This window comes from Rhagoletis pomonella, unplaced genomic scaffold, assembly GCF_013731165.1.
Source record: "Rhagoletis pomonella isolate Grant_MI unplaced genomic scaffold, Rhpom_1.0 Rhpom_scaffold_00004, whole genome shotgun sequence".
Lineage (NCBI taxonomy): Eukaryota > Metazoa > Arthropoda > Insecta > Diptera > Tephritidae > Rhagoletis > Rhagoletis pomonella.
Genome location: NW_023458558.1, coordinates 5,946,189 through 5,960,274, shown reverse-complemented (window position 1 = coordinate 5,960,274; position 14,086 = coordinate 5,946,189). Strand labels below are relative to the sequence as shown.

Sequence of the window (14,086 nt, the reverse complement as noted above, 5' to 3'; positions counted from 1 at the left end):
AACGACAATTAAAAAAATTCGGAGCTTACGTTTCTTTCGCGATTATGGCTCGATTGCTTCGAATATGGTAATTCGAATTCTTTGATGTCACTTTAATGTGCTGGGGATAATATTCAACGGACGAACTCAGGAAGAATAAAAAGAACACGCAGCTACTGAACGACTGAGACAGGGAACGTGATCTACATCGTCAAATGTGAAGTGCCGTTAGTGTGCAATTACATCGCGCCATTGACTTGAAACCGAGCTGTCGTGTGACGATTGGGCCCGTGGATGCGGTTTGGCAATTCTATCTCATTCGGAGACACCCATACCTAAATACCTTCGCTGGCTCATTTACCAGAACCATTTCACGCTTTACTTTGCAGCGACTTAATAGAATCAAGAGGTCTCCACGAATATCAACAAATACATTTCGGCTTTTAAGTGAATTTCGTCTCTTTAGCCTACATTGAATTTCTGTAGTCCAACGATTCCCACTCATTTTGTCTTGTTGCCGCCAGCGAATGAAAACAAACATTTCTTCAAAATTTAAAAAGTCAAAATCTCACTACTAAAAATTTAAAAATGTTCTTAAAACTTGCAAAGAAATTTGAAAAAGAAATATCTCTGTTTTTGGAGTAGGGTGGGGGTGTCATTGAAAAAAATAGAGCGAGAGAATGTTTTTCTTACAAAACCTTTCATGATTGAATCATGCTCTTTACCTATAAGCTTCACAAAACACTTTGCGGGCATAGTGTTCATTAAAATTGCCCAGGATAATCCGAACATCCTTTTCCCGCAACTTCTTCAGAGGTTCGTTTACATCGTTGACGAAGCTTTGAGTTTCTACAACTTCTAATTGCATGGAATCCAAATCAGCCACCATGTGATTATGTGGCAATGAGTATCGTGGTTCATTCTGGTACAATGTGCCTACGCGCGTCCAATTAAACTGCTTTAGCAAAGCCAGACGTGGGGCATTAAAAGCATTCTCCGATGGTACGACGCGAAAAAAATTCGGAAAAGCGTCTTTCGTAAACATGGGATGCGTATCGGCGTATGACAGTTGTGTGAGATGCCAATGCTTGCTAGCTTTAGCTATGGGATCGGTAACATGCGTACACGCGGCACCGAAGAGCATTAGCTTGTTGGGGCCAGAGTGCATCATATCGAAGAAGGACTTGACCCCAACTGCTGCATTGCACTGTAAAATGGTACAAAATATAATATATTTTTGTTGATATAAAAACATCTGATAAAAGTATCTCTAGAGGCACCTCAGTGTCATTCCACCACATGTGCAGCCGATAATTGACCAAAATTGTAGGGTGTTCATTCACATGAGAAAGCGCTAATTTAACACTTGGCATTACTCCACGACCTATGTATGTATGTGTGAGAGCATGATAAAAAGGCATTAAACGTATACATTAAATGTTATCAAAAAAGTAATTGCAATTTAATTAATTTCCGTATGCAATTAAAAATGTAATTGCAACTAAAATTTTAATTGAAATTAATTTCATTGCAATACGCAGTTAAAGTTTTATTTGCAATTAAATTAATTTAATTTCAATTACTTTTTTAAGAAGTTAACAAGATGATAGACTAACGCCCAACACTGGTATCATATCGCTTGTTTGCTGGAATATCATAACTAGACTGGGGATTTTTATGCAAAATACGGAGCCTAGAAATATGTACCACATAACTATAAGCAAAGTGGATAAATTTGTATACAATTTGTTTATAATTAAGTAATACATATTTATAGGCTCCGTTTTCTGCATAAGAATCCGCAGTCTCACCATAACGGAAAAAAATAAAAAAAGGAGAAAAGGGCCTTCAAGCTTCTAGTTGGGATTTCCGCATTAAAATAGGAATAACAAAAACATACTATATAACGACTTTAGACATGCCATCATACCATTAAAAAACGAATTAGAAATTTTGGTATTCTTTAAATACTAAGCTACGAAAAAATAATTAAAAAAAAAATCCATCATGTAAATTTTACAAGAAAATTCATTTTTCTCATTTTTCATAGTGTTACCGCGCACCACTATCGGTAATTTCGAAATTACATAAGTCTTTCTGATACTGTAGGGTTTTTAAAACAAAATTTTATTTTAAATAAATTAATTTTTGTTTTTTTTTTTATGAAAATCATTACGAATTCTAAGATGTATGCGTGGTTTCCCCTAAAAAAAACTAATTAGCGATTTGGGTAGGTTTTAGATAGTAAGCTATGAAAAAATAATAAAACAAGTAATTTTTAAGCAAAAAACAAAACCGACTTCAATTCTCATATAAAAATTTTAGAGTCTCGTTAATTTCTTCACGATCCAATTATCGGATCTAAACAAAATTAGTACGGGACCACCTTTCCAATGAAAAAAAGAATTATCGAAATCGGTTAACGTCGTTCAAAGTTATGCGGTATCATAAATAAAAAAAAAATATTCCGACGAACTGATTACTTCCTCATTTTTTCCGATATTTTTTTTTTTTCATATTTCATAGTATTACCGCGTATTGCCATCGTTAACTTCAAAATTATATACGTCTTTCTGACTCACTTAGTCTCTTTATGGGTATTTTTAATCAATGGTGTTGGTTTTTAAGTAAAAATAAAATTCTAGATCCTGAAAAAAAAACATAATTATTGTGTGTAATTGCTAAACACAAAGTGGAGGTTAGTAAAGTTGCAAGGCATACATATTTCCTCCCTATTGTTATGATTTTTTTACAAAACATAAAAGAGGGGCTTAATACCATTTCTACTTGCTTATTTTAGAGATATTTAAATTTTTTCAATATAAGGTTACCCAATAACAAAGCGATATGTACATACATACATACTTTCGATTAATCTATCTATCTAATCATATTAAATTATTTTTTAGTAATCAATTAATAAAAAATGTAATTCCTATTTGTGAATATTGATTACTTTGAATGAGGCAAAATTTTCCTAAAGTTAGATTTTTTCAAATTAGATCACGAAAAAGACTTCGATATTTTTTAGAGTGTACTTAGCATTTTCATAATTACCTGTATCGGAATTTTCAACTCCATCACCGTAAGGAAAGAAGCCAGCAATATATACATCCGAACGTTTGGCAGTCCTCCCCTTACAGAACGATATTAGACCTAGGAGGTACACGCAAGCGTACAATGCTCTATTCGTCAATGCCATTTCGTAGGTATCTGCAAAAACGAAATAATCAAAAAAAAAATAAAAAATAAAGCAAAAGCTAAGTTCTACTATTGCGAATTTCTTCGAAGTTAGGATTTTCATTAAACATAATATTTCATCTAACGCAGTAATATTTGTATTCAATTTCTTTTATACAAAAGTATATTTTGTGAGCTATTTGACAAATTTTGTATAAATCTGGATTCCAAATCAAAATGAGTTAAGAGCGAAATTCGAGGGCTGCAAATTCTTGGTTTCAAATGTAAACAAAGTCATTAAGAGGAACATTTGATGAATACATGCCCAAAACAAAATTTGTGAAATGGAAATATGGATGAATAATTTAAATCCAATGCAGATTTTTTTGATTTATTTCACTGTACGGCAACATCAACTTTTTTCTGGGTATTGGACCAAACCATTTTTTTTTTTTTAGAGATTGAGTCATAGGTAAAAAAGTTATTTCCCCGTTTTTCGAAGTTGCCATCCGAAATCGAGATAAGGGCCTTCGAATTTCGAAATAGGGCCTTTGGTAAAAAATTATATTTAATTATTGCATATAAATAACTAAAAACCTAAAATAATAGGCGTAGTCCTCCTTTTGCTCTTATTTAAATGGTATATAACTTTTTTTGTGCAAACAGATGCTATAAGTGGTCAAAGTTCAGGGGCCTATTTCATAAAAGTGACTGGTGCGATAACTGTCGATTTTTCTATAAAATTTCACTGCCAGAATTGTCGGCGACATTTTTTATGTTTCATATACGCTTGTTGGCAACTGTGAAAATTTTTGGGAAACGACAGTGATATTATGGAATATTGTCCACAATTGTGCTGACAATTGTCACTCTGACAAAATTGTCGCGACAATAGCGACAAAACCAAATAGCTCCGTCCGAAAGCTTTCGTAGGAGAGTTTTTAAATTTATTTATAAGGTAATTGCGCGCAATTTATTACTTTTCAATAATTTGAATATTTCTTAAAACTAAAATAATGCAAATGCAATTATTACATATGATTTTCGTATAAATTTCATATGACGACAATTTTGTCAACGACAATTTTAAACCCCGACAATGACAATTTGTCACTTTTTCAATGGAATTTATGAGGTGGTGATAAATTTTTTTATGAATCATAACACCCAAAAAACTGTCGAATTGTCACTGACAACATGGAAAATGCCTGTCGTTACAAAATTATCACTGTCGCTTTATGAAATAGGCCCCAGGTCTTCGAAAAATTAAATTCCTTATATTTCAAACCATTATAAACTGATTTAAAAAAAAATGTATATCATCGTAAAGGTTATTAAATCCCCTTTATTTCGATATGCATATTTGTATACTTCGTATATACAAATTTTAGAAAAAAAAACACATTTTAATGAAAAAAAACATTTTTTTTAAATAAAAAAAAATATTTGAAACCAAAAAACTTACCATCCGATTTTTAAAAAATTGGGATCGTTGTAAAGACAATTAAATCTCCTTTCTTCTGATATGCACTTCGTATATCAAAATTTGCGAAAAAACACACTTAAAGGAAAAAATACCTTTTTTTTTAATATTTTAAACAAAAATATTACTAACCGATTTTTAAAAGGCTGATATCGTTGTAAAGGCGAAGAAACCCCGTTTCTTCTGATATGCATATTTGTATACTACTCGTATAAAAATTTTGAGAAAAACACTTAAAAGGAAAAAATACCAATTCTTTCTTATAGAATTTCTTTCTTATAAAAAATATTTGAAGCAAAAAAAATTACCAATTAGTAATACAATTGAATACTTTATTTAAATAAAACAGAACATTATCTTTAATTTTTATATATAACCTGTTATGTAGCCAATCAAAAACCATGGTGTTTTTATATTTTTTAGCCTTAGACGATTTGAAGAACTATTTGATTAGTTAAAATCAGGAAAAAAATGCACACTTTGACAGTTCATATCTCCGAAGAAAAAAAAAAGAAAAAAACATTTCCTCGAACACTTGTTAGCTTATTTCATGTATACGACCCACAAAATATATTTTAAGCGAATCGGAGGCATGACATAATTTTTTTTTATAAAATCCGTCCGAGTTAAAACAAATAATGGCTCATATAGCCATTTTTTGTTGCAGAGACGATTGCCTCTGTTTACTGAATTCGGGGAATTACCGAATTTTGTTTATTGCAGAGATTTTTTTCCATCTGTAGGTATGTAGTTTCTTTCGCTTGCTATATTATTTGATCCATGTACTGCAGTCGCCCTTCTACCACCCCCGGTCCGTTCATGGACCATATTAGTTTTAGCATAATTTACATTAGCCCAAACATTCTCTATGTGGTTCAGCATCGGCGAGTATGGCGTCAGGCGCAAAAGGGTGGATGACCCATTACTGCCCAGTACTTGCTCAAGTCCAGCATGGCTGGTGCGTTAGACGCGCAGACCAACACTTAATCGCAAAGAACGTTGCCCACGCTAATCCATTTTTCTAAAAGCCCCCGAACCCACTTGCTGAAAATGAAGAAGAAATACACTCGGAGGTTTGCCATTGCAAAACCTTTCCTAGATAAAAATGTTCTAAAAATATTTTTCTCTAATACAGTTGTGTTCTCCTGAATTTCATTTGGCTTTTTAATTTAAATTTGAGTTTTTCTGAAATGCATTTGCCCTTTTCTACCTCACATAGAAAAAGATTGAGTTCATGCGTTATATGGAAAAAACGCGCAACATCCTCGGCAAAAAAAAAATCTCGAAAATCAACGATAATTTTTAATGACTTGAAACTTGCACTTTGTGGTACTAAAATTTAATGGGCTACAAAACTGTATGCTCAAAACATTTTCAAGAAATTTAATTGAAAAATTTAATTGGTATTTCTTGCATTTACCCGACTTCTGTATTAAATTTAAAAAAAATTGTTCTTGTGGTTTTGCAGTTGAATGAGCTATACATATTTTTATGAAAAAAAAAATTGGTATGGAAAATATGTATAAATAAATACAATGGTCAAAACATTTTTGACGTTGGCTGTATGTACATATGCACATGTACATAGATATACTTAGGCACAAAAAGGGTAACTCTTTGTCTCAATTAGAGTCCTTTAAACCTGAGTATAATAATACTATATGTATATACATACATATATATATATATATATGTGCACACTTTATGTAAGCCTTAGATTCAAGTATGAATTCATTCATAATGTGACCTTTCAATATGTTGAGCATTACAAACTTAAAGTACACACATATTACATTGTACATAGTATGTATGTATGTATGTATGTACATTTTCATTTACATTAAATGTTACCTACAAAACCTTGTAACTAACGGTTGACGGAAGTTTTTCTGCAAAATCACTTTTATTTAGTCCACTAAAAAAAAAAAAGAATCTATAAAGAAAAATTGTTTGGTGCTATTCCTTCAAAATCAGTGGCGCTGAGAAACTGTGTCTATTTCTTCCATTAAACAACAATTATTGTCATTTTAATGAGGTACTTTCACATGAATATTGCTTACTCACTAATACTAATAATATGCAATTTAATAACACATATTTTAAGAACGTGTTTTTTCTTTTAAGCACACTTTTACATGATTCGTGAAAATTTGTGTATCCTTTATATCTGTCAAGTATTGACAGGACATTCTGTTCAGTAAAAAGCATGCGCGTGAATTTGGCATTGCAATGGAAACCAGGATAAAAGGCACCTGTTGTGTTAAAACAATCAGCGATACGTAGATTATGTATGCAGGGTTATTGCGAATATTTGCATTCGCATTCGCAACCACGGAGCTTCCGAATTAATTTTAACATTCGCATACGCAATAATCAGTGCGGAGCTTTTGCGAATATTGTGCAAGTGTACTCATATAAAACGTACATATATATGGTAAACAAAATGACAAATTGTAGCCAGTATTTTTTGCCTGTGGAGATGCTACGTTAAAAGTGTCCCTCTACGTCCCAGGGGGAGGGGTCCTTCAAGGTCTAGCTATAAAGAGAATCGACTATATGCGCATTAAAATATAACCTTTAATTAGGTAGGAATTATGGAACTATCGAATATTATTTGCCAAAGGTCTGTTGAAAAAACTGGATGCATCTCTAGTTTTTATTCTACTTTTTCTTGGATAAGTGTACTAATTTTTTGTTTCATAAAACGGCTTATTCCGTGTTTTTTTTTTATTACTTAGCAGAAAAACACACCAATTAATTTTGACCGCTTTATCTATGCAAATACTCATCTGTGCGCTCAAAAACCATATTTAATTTAATTTTGTGATAATTGTCAAAATTTGCACGCTGCGAAATAAAAATCAAAGGGAATGTGAAAAAGTTGAGTTAAAACTTACTAACTTTTCCATTTTTTATTATTCACCTAGATTATTTCTTAGAAATACTTGACATCCGCATCCGCATTCGCATCCGCGGATGTCTAAAATTCCACATTGCCAACATCCCTAATACATATGTACATACATACTTATCGTCGTTTAAAGTACAAAACTGCGTATCGTCGTTCTGCAAAACCGCGTAACTAACATTTTTTCCCAAAAAATGGATTTTCTTACCGAAGCTCTTAGCTCAAGCCCGGATGACATTTGGTTTAGTGTGCTATCAAATATGTATATTACCTGCACCTCATTCTGTTATTCCGAATGCTATAGAATTATACTGATCATTTTGATGTTCTCACTCAATCGAGCCAGTCTCGATACATCTGGAATTCTGGGATACAAATTATATCTCAGGGCAAAATATGAGATAACGAAATCGGTCGTTTCAGTATGAAAAGCAACTTATATGGCTTTATATGTACATATGCATATAGGCATGTATGTGCTTTAGGGAGGTCCAAAATAAGTAAAGACGGAATTTTTATTTATCCGCCCATTTGCATTTTTTGTCATTTTCTGGGGGATTTTGGCGGACCTATAAAATACAGTTACTATAAAAAATGGTTAAATAAATAGTTCGGGAATTTTCTGAAGAGAAACAGAGTTTTCCTATCGAAAAATATTGATTTTCAAGAATTTTATACCATTTTTACGAAATGTGGTTTTTTCCCATATCAAATACATGGGACACTTTGAGCGCTTTGAGCGATCTCTAAATATTTTTTGATTTCAAAATATAAAAATGGAGGTATATTTTTTTGGTTAAGAACAATACTATGGGGTGAGAGCATAAAATTTCAGGCTTAACTTTTTCACATGCATTTTTGGACCACCCTAATGTGCATATGTATGTACTATGTGTGAATACAATTTTAGTTTCATATCAATGCCAAGTACTCATGGGCGTAGCCAGGTAGGGGCAGGGGCGCTCGAGCCCGCCCCCCCTAACTTTAAAATTTTCCTTATATATATATAAAATAATACCCTGAAATGCCAGCTTAATAGGGTCGAGCCAGAAACATATTTCAGTTGTGTGGAAGTTTAAAAGCCGCCTTAAATGAAAATCGCTGGGAGAAGTAACATATAAAGTGTGGTTGGAGTCCCCTGTACATATTGTATTTTTTTGTCAGAGTCTGGGAGCAATTGGACGCTCTAAATTTAGTGCACCTTAGCGGTAGAACATTTCAAGTACATATTAGCCATTCTTTTTTAAAGCGGAGGCATTTCGTAAAAAAAATTATGTCATGTCTCCGATTCGCTTAAAATTTTTTATGGGTTCTAAACTTGAAAGAAGCTAAAACGTATTCGATGAATTTTTTCTTTCTTTTTTTCTTCGGAGATATGATCTGTCCTGTACTTGTTAAAACCATTATATCTAGCGTTTTGCTCATCGTAGAAACTTTATCTTAACATCGTTTTAAAGCTAAAGAAACGGGCTCAACATTTCTAAATATAAGATGGTCATAATTGTCCTAAAGCTAACTTAGCTATTATCAGTTGAACTTTTTGAGGATAATTTGCGTAAATAAGGGATTTAAAATTACACTATCGTAATCCTTGTTTAATTCGATATAAAATCCATGCTTCAAAAAATTGCCGTTTTTCGATAACTATTGTTAAAATATCTTTTTTTTATGACGATCGGGTTTTTGCAAAAATTTTAATTTTATTGTGGATTTCGAAAGAATGCCTATCCAGAAATAACATTTGTACGTTAGAATTTTTCTTTAAGGCGACAAACCCCTAGAAATGGGCGTGGAAATTGTAGGCCTAAAGTTAGCAAAACGCAGATTTTATTGCGGGTTTTTCAATCAAAGAATCTTCTAGAAATAGGCGTGGCAAATTTAAGCCCAAAGTTCAAAAATTTAGATTTTATTGTGGATTTTGGAAGAATATCTACATATGTACATATACTGCGAGTTAAGGGCCGTTTGCACCATGTCTGGTTAATTCTAACTCCCAGTTAAATATCGTTATCGACGTTATCGATACACAGCACGTGATCGATAAAGCATTTGATGTTCTGATGTTTGATGTGAAGGTACATCCTTCAGTTAGCTTTAAGCAAACGGCCCTTAACTCGTTTGAAAACCACTTTAACGCAGAGTTGTATCAGAAATCTTTCTGCTTCAGCTAATCAGAAAAGTTGAAGCTCCATAGCAGTTTTTTCCAGGCATTGTGGCTTGAGGCGAATTTACACAAAAAAAAATGAAAGAGGTGAACAAAAGTACTGAATAAACCAAAATGGCAAAGGAAGTATCAATTTTAACGAACTAGCATTTTTTAGTCTAAGATCTTATTTGTCGGAAAACTTATTCCTTCCTACTGCGAAATGTGGAGTTGCTCGCCTTAAAAGCCTGATCGACTTCGAAAGCCGCAGCCTGAAAAACCCGCTATGGAGCTTCAGATAAAGAGGCAAAAGCGTCATTTAACACGCCAATGTTCAAAAAATTTATTTCCCAAAAATATTTAAAATGAATGGTACGCAGAGACAACTACATAATTATTTACTTATTGCATACGAACTAAAGATTTTAGGGTGTCTAAGTAAACCGTATGTGGTAATATCATGAAGCAGACATACGCACAAAACAAATTGAAACACAGAGACTTGATTTTTTTATTTTTATTTTTTTTTTTTTAAATCAATTAACAGTAAAAATTAAATCCAAATATTCACCGTGAACGATTGTGGCTTACGAAAAGCTCTTTCATTTAACAAGTTAAATAGGGCCAATTTGAACGTAATATTAGCTAACCTACAGTGTAATCTAATGAGTTCGTTGCAGCTATCCTTACTACCTACATACATATTTGCCATCTCAAACTATTCATTTTAACAACGATATAGTCCATTCCTATGCCCACACAAACATACATATATATGTACAAATGTCAACCGTTAAAATATTGTCATGGCAGCAAAACATTTCGTGAAAAATTATTGAACAACAAACGGCTGTACCTATAGATTTAGTCGTATTGGCTATTTTTCGACGTGTCTGCTAGAATGGAAGACTACGCCCCAAGTCGATATAAAATGCTGGAAAAGATTGGAGAAGGAGTGCATGGATATGTATTCAAAGCGATCGATCTGCAACGGCAAAAGCATGTAGCTATTAAGAAAATTGCTTTGAAAAATAAATTCGGAAACATTTCACTGAACACTTTACGGGAAATTAAAACTTTGCAGTTGTGCCAGTCCAAATATGTAAGTGAAAAATATTGCTCTAGCATTACCCGATAACGTAACGATTATTCGTATACACTTTTTACATCAGATAGTATCGATCATTGATATATATCCAGACTTAACCGGACTAGCCTTGGTATTAGAATATATGCCGGAAACTTTATACGGAAAATTGAGGAACGAAGTAAATCCTCTAAATAGACAGCAAATTCGGCAATATACACAAATGATGCTTAAGGGGATCGAATATCTGCATAGCATAGGCATAATGCATAGGGTAAGTGATGTGAAGTACATATGTATGTACATATATACAAATATGTACCAGGTGTGGGCACTTTGTGAGGGGTTGTCATATTGATTTTTCATTAGATCCAAAATTTTTAGAAAAAAATTGTTGATAAAGAGAATACTTAAGACTGAACAATTCCAACATTTTTAAAAGGTTATACCTTATTAAAGAAATATCTTAAATTCATTGTGTCCTCATCTGTTATTATCTAATGGGAGTTCAAAAAAGGTGAAACATTCGTTTTTTAAACTTTAAATCTGAAATATTTTGCCTTAGATTTCGCAAAACTTATGTCATTTGAGTTAGTCTGAAGTTTGGATAGTAAAATTTCATCTTTTCAGTATTACGTATTCAGAATATTTTACAGGACAACCTCGTATTGTGTTGTTGAAAGTTTAAGCTCAATACGCTGTAGAAAATAAATGTTAAAAGCTGTACACAATCAATTTGAAAAACCTCCCTGTTTATTTCTTACCACGAACTCAATAAGGCAATTCGTCTAAACGCGTAAATGCCTCGTAACCACGTAAACCTCTTAAATTTAATTTGTATGGGAAACCAGTTTATGTACAAAGTTTACGCGCTTACGAGGCATTTACGCCCATATTATACCGAAAGAGAAAATAACTCAAAAAGAACATAAGCGAAAAAAGTCATATTTTTATATTCTGCCTAATCCTGAGTTTTGCCAGAAAAAAATTTCAACCGAAAATTCGTATTCCGCCAATATTAAATACATTGAAACCAAACGTGAAAGTGAACCGGTTTGGAGAAAATGAAACTGATCAGCCGATATGTAATTATCCCGTGTATTTTTTTTGTTTTTGCTTTTTGGTACATTAAGATGTCAAAACGAAAGAAAATGGGAGATAATTTTCGTCATTTTGTTGACATCCTAGAGTAGCGCGAAGAAGAAAGGAATGACTTTCAGAAAGGCCTTTTGGAAGAGATTTTAACTCTTGAAATTATCTGCTGTGTAGTATGTGTGACCCCTCAGCCGTGTACCTGTTCAGGAACTAGCACTTTTTTTGGCATTTGCCGGAAGATACAAAATTAGATTTTAACCAAATAAAGTAAACAAAAATTTACCTTCTTTCTCACCAGATATTGGGCCGTATGAATAAAAACTAAGCAATTGCTTTTTCTTGAAATTTCATACCTTTTACTTAAATTTTGTTTGAATAAATTGAGTAAAAGATTTGAAATTTTAAGAAAAAGCAATTGCTTATTTTTATTCATACGGCCCATTGTTCAACATGTTAGAAAAAATGTTTCATTATCGATTTTCGACTCCTTATGGCAGAAAGCTTAACTTTTTTTCAAAGCAAAAATCTGCTAAAAATTATATGGGTGCCTCATTTCATTAAAAAACGAGGACAATTTAGGTGTGGACCAGAACACCAGGACAGTTTGTTTAAATCAGGACAAATCCTGGAATATCCGGACGTCAGACAACACTACTTTAGGTATTTTTTCAAATTTCCTCGACAGTGGGGCCTAAAATAAATTAAAAATCTTTTTTTCTTAATTTTGTTCTTGATTTATGATAAATTATCTCATTTCCATTTAATTTGTTGGCGGATCTTACAAAGCGAAATAACTTGATTTCAGCAATATAAATTGCCTATAAATTACAAATGAGCCGTAAATCACGATAATGTGAACATACTTTAAGGTCATTAATGTATATTTCTTTTCATATTTTCTGTTGCATGCAATCAAAATTCCTATCAGCTATACCTTAAACTTGCAAGTTTTTGCTAACTTTGCATTCACTGGTGATCTATTTGAACAGACTAAAACGGTGTTCACATGAGCCAATTTTACAGGCAATTTTTAGTTGAAGGCCTGGTGTGAAAGGTTTTTTAACTAGTTGCTTCCAATGAGACAGCCAGCTTTTCATTCAACTAATCGCCTCTAAAATTGTCTGCAAAATCGCCTCATGTAAACACCGTATAAATAACTTTACAAGAAACCTTTGGCTGCATTCCATTATGAATTCTGAACGTTTGGAGTAAACTTTTTTGTTTACTTCTTCTTTAGAACGTTCCTGATGTTATGTTAACGTACATATATTTCAAACGTATTCCGTTTATTTCGGCTGTGAAATGGGTTTATCCGGAATGTATAAAGAAACGCAGTATTTGAATAACCTAATAATTTCATGCATATATACATGTGTATGTGTGTTTATAAATCTTAAATTTCGTGTGCAACGAATGAATTTAAATGTTTAAATATTAAATGCGTAATCATCTGTTGTTATTCACAGGATATAAAACCGGCCAATCTACTCATAAGTGAAGACGAATCTCTAAAAATTGCTGATTTCGGTTTGGCGCGGTTATATTTTCAAAAAGAAGAAAATAAGTTATATTCACCTCAAGTTTCGACGCGTTGGTATAGAGCACCAGAAATACTTTGGGGAAGTCAAAAGTATAGTCCCGCTGTGGACATGTGGGCTGCCGGCTGTGTTTTTGCAGAAATGCTGAGAGGAGTTCCATTATTTTCCGTAAATATAAATGTGAAGTCATAAAAAAGTTGAATTGAAAATATTATATTTCAGGGTTCGACTGATATCGAACAACTGGCGCTTGTAATAAGAACATTGGGTAGTCCAAGACTCAATGAGTGGCCGGAGCTTACGTCTTTACCTGACTACAACAAAATACGGTAATACTAAAAAAATAAAAAAAATTATAAAAAAATAGGCCGGCGCACAGTGAGCTGAAAAGGGCAGAGTGCAAATTTCTGAAATATCTGGAAATATCCAACTACGTTTTTAATTAGTTTCTATACATGTCGTCTGACACGTTTTAAGACTTTCTGGAAAAAAAAAAATCGATCAAGCAATATTCAAAGAGCACGAGAAGTCTATGTTATATGATTCAGAGTTGGGGGTAGTGCATTAAATCTTGAGTATAGTAGGCATTTCGGAAGCAGTAAATATATTGACAGAGATTATATTTTTCAATATTTATTGATAGCGGTAAATTTTTCCAATACCACTAACAACT

General features: G+C 32.8%; 2 protein-coding genes across 4 annotated transcripts in view; one reads left to right on the top strand and one right to left on the bottom strand.

Moving 5' to 3' along the window:
• The window catches only part of LOC118736862 (gamma-aminobutyric acid type B receptor subunit 2), a 51,624-nt gene that overhangs the window by 13,409 nt on the left and 24,129 nt on the right, over positions 1–14,086 (bottom strand). For all 3 annotated transcript variants that reach the window (XM_036466955.1, XM_036466953.1, XM_036466956.1), the window contains exons 2-4: positions 3,037–3,192; positions 1,260–1,363; positions 705–1,186 (exon numbers count right to left, since the gene is read on the bottom strand). In XM_036466955.1, coding sequence (XP_036322848.1) covers positions 705–1,186; positions 1,260–1,363; positions 3,037–3,181 — 731 coding nt within the window. In that variant the 5' untranslated portion in view covers positions 3,182–3,192. The remainder of the gene's footprint in view (positions 1–704; positions 1,187–1,259; positions 1,364–3,036; positions 3,193–14,086) is intronic.
• LOC118736866 (cyclin-dependent kinase 20) overlaps positions 10,547–14,086 on the top strand; it is a 16,282-nt gene continuing 12,742 nt past the window's right edge. The window contains exons 1-4 of the mRNA XM_036466962.1: positions 10,547–10,795; positions 10,866–11,054; positions 13,342–13,581; positions 13,636–13,742. Of these exons, the coding sequence (XP_036322855.1) occupies positions 10,595–10,795; positions 10,866–11,054; positions 13,342–13,581; positions 13,636–13,742 (737 nt within the window). The 5' untranslated portion in view covers positions 10,547–10,594. The remainder of the gene's footprint in view (positions 10,796–10,865; positions 11,055–13,341; positions 13,582–13,635; positions 13,743–14,086) is intronic.